We start from the raw sequence: 6,760 nt of genomic DNA, 5'->3' as shown, positions 1-6,760 counted from the left end.
AGGGATAATTTATGACAACAAAAACATAAAAGGGGAGGAGGAAAAGGATGGAACCTGATTAGGCAAATGAAGATAAGATGTTATCATCAGAAAAAGGAGTATTTTATCTACAAGATTTGGTATACAACCTCATGGTAACCACAAAATGAAAATCTAGAGCAGAGACACAAAACATAAAAAAATCGGTAACTGAGAAAAACATCATAAAAATCACCAAACTAAAACAGCAGACAGAAACACAAGGGGCGAAAAACAATGGAGATATGGAACAAAAATGAAAGATAAAATGGGACTAGTAAGTCCTCACATATCAATAATCACCCTAAATGTTCTTTATATATATTATATTACTAAAGTAGGGCTGATCTATGCACAAGAGATAGCAGAGACAAGGTCTGCTGCAGAATTTCAAAGGTACGGAGAGAAGAAATAATGAGGAGAATGGCAGAGTTCATGCCAACAAGTGGATTGCATCCAAAACTCTCACATACTGCTAATGGGAACGTACAGTGGTACAATCAATTCAGAAAACTTTTTGGCAGTGTTTACTAAAGCTGGACATACACAAATGCCCCAACTCAGCAATTCCATTTTTAGATATGTGTTCACCACAGAAATGCTTCTATGTGTGTACCAAACACATGTTTATTGCATTATTATTCATAACAGCCAAAACCTAGAGACAATTCAAATGAAGAATGGATAAATACAATGTGGTATTTTCATACAATGGAATTCTATTCAGCAATGAAAGTGCTGAATGACTATTGCTACATACACAACCTGGATGCATCTCACAATCAATGTTGAGCAAAAGAAGGCAGACACAAAATAGTGCATGCTATAGGATTCCATTTATACAGAGTTCATAAGCAGGAAAACCAATCGATGATGTTAGAAATAAGGATAGTAGTTACCTTTGAGGGGCAGAGTTAGTGGTTGGGAAGGTGAATGGGGAGCCTGCTGGTGCTGGTTACAACGTGTGTTCAGTTTTTGAAAATTCATCAAGTTGTCCTAAGACTTACGTACATTTTCCTATGTATGAAAGTTTTCATATATACAGTTTAAGAAAAGAAATTGGCCAAAATATTGAAAAAAATCTTGCTATAGATTGAAGGTTTGTATCCCTCCCCAATTTGTATATTGAAACCCAATCCCCAGTGTAATGGTGGGAGATGGGGCCCTTTGGAGGTGATTAGGTCATGAGGATAGAGCTCTCATGAATTGGATTAGTGCCCTTATAAAAGAGACCCAGAGAGCTCACTTGCTCCTTCCACCATGTGAGGATGCAGCGAGAAGATCCCCATCTACAAACCAGGAAGTGGGCCTTCACAAAATACTGAATCTGCCAACGTTGATCTTGGACTTCCCAGCCTCTAGAATTCTGAGAAATCTGTTGTTTATAAGCCACCCAGTCTATGATATTCTGTTATAGCAGCCTGAACGACCTAACACAGATCTCTTCATTTCCTTTTTAGCAGAGAGGGTCACATTTCAAAATACAAAAAAACTTCGGTACTAAGGGCAAACAGAGAAAGAAAATATGAGGTACAAAATGTTTACAACCTGCAGGTCAGTTGTCCCATCATGGCTGACTCTGAGTCAGAAGAGGTTAGGTTACGCTGTGGTTAACAACTCCCAAATCTCAGGGGCTTAACCCAAATTTCTCTCTTGCTCATTGACATATGCCTAGCACATGCTGGCAGGGGGCTTTGCTTGTCACACTCACTAGGACACTCAGGCTGAGTGAGGGAGGCTTCCTCCTGACGTGTGCATCCACAATCACCCCAGCAGTGGGAAGAGCACGTTTGCCCCAAAGACAGACATGACCCTGCCACTCCCATTTCATTGGCCAAAGCAGGTCACATGGCCAGGCCTAACTCCAAAGGGTTGAGAGATATGCAGTCACACTATGGGCAGGAAGGAGAGGGGCTGGAAAGGTGGCAGCACTTCTGATGACCACATTTGCTCCCACGGCTCCCAGGCTCAGTCCCGTTCAGATTCCTGTCCATCACACTCTTCTCTCCTCCCTCTGTCTAGCAGGTGGTCATGGGAAAAAGCAAGCTGGATTTCCAGACTGCTGCCACTGCTATGGTGACTGATATCATGGACCATCTGCTCCCTGCAGGGCAGTGGCCTTTTAACCTTCTGCACCAAAGAGCAGAGTGAAGTTGCAGCCTAACCAGATAAGTAACAGTCGGGCAGAGTGGCGAGAATCCTGTTTTGTCCAAACAGTCCCTGAGAATCCCCATCAGGGTTGGTGAGAGGGCAGAGGGGATGTCGGATGGCTGGGTGTATCATTCTCTTAAAGGAAGAGAAAATGAAGGAAGGAGAGTGGAGGAGTGAAAAGGAGAGAGCTAGAGGGAAAGAAAGAAACTGATGACGGGGTGAGAGGAAAAGAGTCAGAAGGAGAAAGTAAAGAAAAATCTTTCTGTCTCCCACCAGTTACGGATGTAAAGCTTTTATGTCTTAGATAGTGTGACTCTAGGCTTCAAGTAGTATTTTCACTTCTGCCAGGTTTTGATTAAATAAGTAGCACACTGGAACCCACTCTGTTTATTAACAAAGAAATGACTGGGTATGTATCTCAAGAAAGGAAGGCCCGGGAGGGTTCTATATTCTGCCAACACTTCCCCCTCTTCCTGCTGAGATGTGCGGGGTGCACCCAAGGGGACGTTCCACCGCAGGACTCTCGAAGAGGCACAGGCATATCCTGCACATTTTAGATGTGAGTCCCGCTTAGAAGCCCATACCAAGATTGGGACAAATGTAGTTAAAGTTTTGGGTTTAACTCACCAACTGATGACATAATTAAATTTTAACTTGGGTACCTTAAAAGACACATAAAAAGCTGAAACATTGTGAGACAAAAAGCAGAGCTGAGAAGGGGTATGAATTTGAAGATGAATAAAGTCCTATGGCAACCACAGGACACCTGAGTTCTCTCTAAAATCCATATCTTGTATTTAATTCTGATAGTGATAAGACTTGCTTATTACGCCAATTCCTTTTATTGTGAAAGAACTCATTCATTCAGTAAAGGCCAAGATGTCAGGGAGACATAAAAACATTTGATGTAATTGATGAAAAATGTCAGAAAAGGGGCAGAGCTTGTTTTAGCAAATGCAGTTTTGGAAAGTTTGTAGGTGCTAAAGAGGTGGGTGATTCCTCACACTTCTCAAACTGTTGCCAAGAGTCCTTTAATTGGCAGACTCTCCCTGCACATTCCAAAAGGACTTAAGTTCCAAAAATAGGTTTCTATAGAAACTTTTCAGGAACACATCTGCTGTGAAAAATAAGATGTTTGTAGCATCGGGACTCCAACCAAAGCATAAAGAGGAAGATACATTTAAAAATGTTTATTAAAGATTGAAAATTCTTCCCACATCAGGGAAAGGTGATCTGAACAGCTGTACAATTAGGTTCTGACTTGAAGCTTGAAGATAAAAAGAAAATGCAACCACTTGCATTTCTTGCTAAAAATAAACCAAAGGAGCTTAATTGAAAAGATATGCTATGGCAGCTGTTATTAGGTTTTAGGTCAAATAACCAATGGGTCCAACTCAATGTGAGACAGGGTAAGCCTCATTAAAAAGTGTGGCTGAAGAGGAGGCAGTAAGACCCGTATAAATTACTGCCCTTTGAGAACTGATGTGGATGCCTTCTTTCTTGTTGAAGATTTTAATTAGAAATGTATTCTTCTTCACAGATGCTTCATTGAGTTGTGTTTTAATTATAGACCTTGACAAAAAAAGCACAAAGAAGGGCAAACAGAGCCAGGCCCACAGACATCCTCAGTGCACAGTCTTGATGCAGCCTTTGCAATCGTAGCACCATTCTGGAACTCGCCGAGCCTCGCCGAATCGTAGCAGAGGGGCGGGATGTTGAAGTCAGGTGATTTCCAAGCCTACTTCTGAATTCCTACAAAGAGAGAAACAGAGAGGGAAAAAAAAAGATTTTAAGATGCAAACAAAGCCATACTGTGATATCAGTCAAGTACTGGGTCCCTGGAAGGAGGTATCTTGTTTTATTATCGAGATACAATTGGCACATAACATTGTATTCGTTTTAGGTGTAAAACATAATGATTTGATGTTTGCATATATTGTGAAATGATTACTTCAATAAGTCTAGTTAGTATCCATCACTGCATTTAGTTACACATTTTTTTTCTTGTGATGACAGCTTTTAAGATCTACTCTCTTAGCAACTTTCAAATATACAATACAGTGTTGTTAACTATAGTCACCATGCTGTATGTTACATCCCCAGGACTTATTTATGTTATAAGTGGAAGTTTACAGCTTTTGACCAGGTTCACTCATTTTGCTCACTTGTCACCCCCCAGCTCATCTCTGATAACCACCAATCTGTTCTCTGCATCTGTGCATTTTATTTTTTAGATGTCACATATAAGTGAGATCATATGGTATTTGTCTTTCTCTGACTTACTTCATTTAGCCTAATACCTTCAAGGTCCATCCATGTTGTTGCAGATGGCAAGACTTCTTTTTTTTTTTAACAGCTGAATAATATTCCACTGTGTGTGTGTTTGTGTGTGTGTATATACACGTCAAATCCTCTTTATCCGATCCATGGATGGACACAGGTTGCTTCCACGTCTCAGCTACTGCAGATGCTGCTGCAAAGAATACAGGGTGTAGGTATGTTTGACTCAGTGTTTTCGTTTCCTTTGGATAAATACTCAAAAGTGGAATTGTTGGATCGCATGGTAGTTCTATTTTAATTTTTTTTAGTAAACTCCATACTGCTTTCCATAATGGCTGCACCAATTTACATTCCTAGTAACAGTGTATGAGGGTTCTTTTTTCCACATCCTTGCCAACACGTGTTATTTCTTATCTTTTTGATAATAGCCATTCTAACAGGTGTGAGGTGATATCTCAGGGTGGTTTTGATTTGCATTTCCCTGATGATTAGTGATGTTGAGCATCTTTTCATGTACCTGTTGGCCATTGCATGTTATCTTTGGTAAAATGTCTATTCAGATCCTCTGCCAATTTTTTAATCAGTTTGTTTTTTGCTGTTGAGTTGTATGAGTTCTTCATATGTTTTGTGTATTAACCCCTTATCAGATGTCAGATACATGATCTGCAAATATTTTCTCCCATTTGGTAGGTTGCCTTTTCATGTTGTTGGTGATTTCCTTTGCTGTGCAGAAGCTTTTTAGTGTGATGTAAGGAGCTATAATTTTCTTGCTCCTTCAACACAGGCACATTCAAACACCCACCCTGGGCCAGGTGGCCCCAAGTTTGGTATAAGTCACAATTCCTTTCTTTGAAGGGTCAGACCAAGTTCATGATTTTCCAGAATATACACAAACTCTATGAGAGATAAACAGTGTTTATGGAGAATCAAGGCAGAATTCATGAAGGGTAGAATTTATGTAGAGCTGAGTCATATCACAAATATATCTAACGTTTAGAGATACAACCATATCTACTCAGAGAAGGAAGAATGACAGAGATTCTCAGCTGGAGCATTGTTGCAGGAGCACTGCCCCCAACTCTCAAGGGGACCCTGAGTCTGGGTAGCTAGAAGGACCCTTCCCCACATGCAGCCACCTCCATTTACCCTACCATATAACCACTTTCATTTTCCCTGTGAGCCACACATGGACAAAGTTGGGAAATCCTGCTTGGGTGGAGCATGAGGAGCTGGGCGACATGGCTGCACTCCTTTTTAGGTGGTCTCTGTTCCCAGATGCTTTTTAGCAGGTGTGAGGAGGAGCGGACAGGCAGCACGCGGCTACTCTCACGGTGGTTCCAGTGTTTCAAAGCGTAACTTCGGTTCCATTATAGAGGATTTCCACCTGTTGTTCAGGCTTTAGAATCAGTGCCTCCTGTGGTGAATCGTGAGCAACGTTTTGAGGGATGGAGGTGGGTGTGGGGAAGGGGAACACTGGATGGAAGGAGCAACGTGGGGCAGGAGGGGCAACCAGAGGCAGCGCAGCGTAAGGCACATCTGTGTAAGAACCAGAAACCCACGGCAGCACGAAACGCCTCTGAACGACCATTTTACTTTTCTTCTTCTTCCCTTGCAAGCACTCTAACAATCTCCTGGTGACACCTTGGGCCTGTGTGTGAGAAGTGGGGACTTGCGGCTCACCACACAGAACCCTGGAACTGCGCTTTACAGAAGGTGACGCTGGCAGGAATGGGTAGGGGGATTGAGGGCAGGGCAGAGAATGGGGGTAGAGAATCCAGTGGCACGTTGTGGTGATAGATGAGGCGGGAGATGATGAGGACCTATGTGAGGATGACGGCAGACGCATGGAAAGGAGGGAACATGAGACGATGTAGAATCAACAGGATTTGAGTGCAGGTGAGTAGGAAATGAGAGGGACAAAGAGTAGGATTGGGGAAATGGAAGTAACTTCCACAGCCCAATTTCCACTGATAGATGTGAAAGAATTCTTGCTTTGACTGTAGGAGACTAATTGCAAAATTAATAAAGCTGTTAGCTGCAAAAATAAATCTCTCAACCTCAGCAGCAGCCAAACCATTATTTATTTCTGTGCTCCTCAGGTATCTGGGCCGACATCCTGCTGGTGTCCCTGCACTGGGAACCCTCAACAAGGAGGCACACAGCTGGACGTCCTCCCCACAGCGGAGGGGACAATGGCTTGGAGCTCAGTGGTGCACCCAACGTGCCCCCGCCCTAGGAAACTGCTCTCTTGCGAGACGGGCTTTCTGTGTATATTTTAGAGCTGGGAATACGTTAACCAGCTTTCATTTTG

The 6,760-nt window shown here is 42.4% G+C and overlaps 1 protein-coding gene across 13 annotated transcripts in view; it reads right to left on the bottom strand.

Annotated features, from left to right (window-relative positions):
- Positions 1 to 625: 625 nt before the first annotated feature.
- The window catches only part of CDKAL1 (CDK5 regulatory subunit associated protein 1 like 1), a 610,319-nt gene continuing 604,184 nt past the window's right edge, over positions 626 to 6,760 (bottom strand). For all 13 annotated transcript variants that reach the window (XM_005603599.4, XM_014734733.3, XM_023624511.2 and 10 more), the window contains one exon: positions 626 to 3,921. In XM_005603599.4, the coding sequence (XP_005603656.1) occupies positions 3,730 to 3,921 (192 nt within the window). In that variant the 3' untranslated portion in view covers positions 626 to 3,729. The remainder of the gene's footprint in view (positions 3,922 to 6,760) is intronic.

This window comes from Equus caballus, chromosome 20 (assembly GCF_041296265.1).
Source record: "Equus caballus isolate H_3958 breed thoroughbred chromosome 20, TB-T2T, whole genome shotgun sequence".
Classification (NCBI taxonomy): Eukaryota; Metazoa; Chordata; class Mammalia; order Perissodactyla; family Equidae; genus Equus; species Equus caballus.
This window is presented reverse-complemented; position numbering and strand designations above follow the sequence as displayed.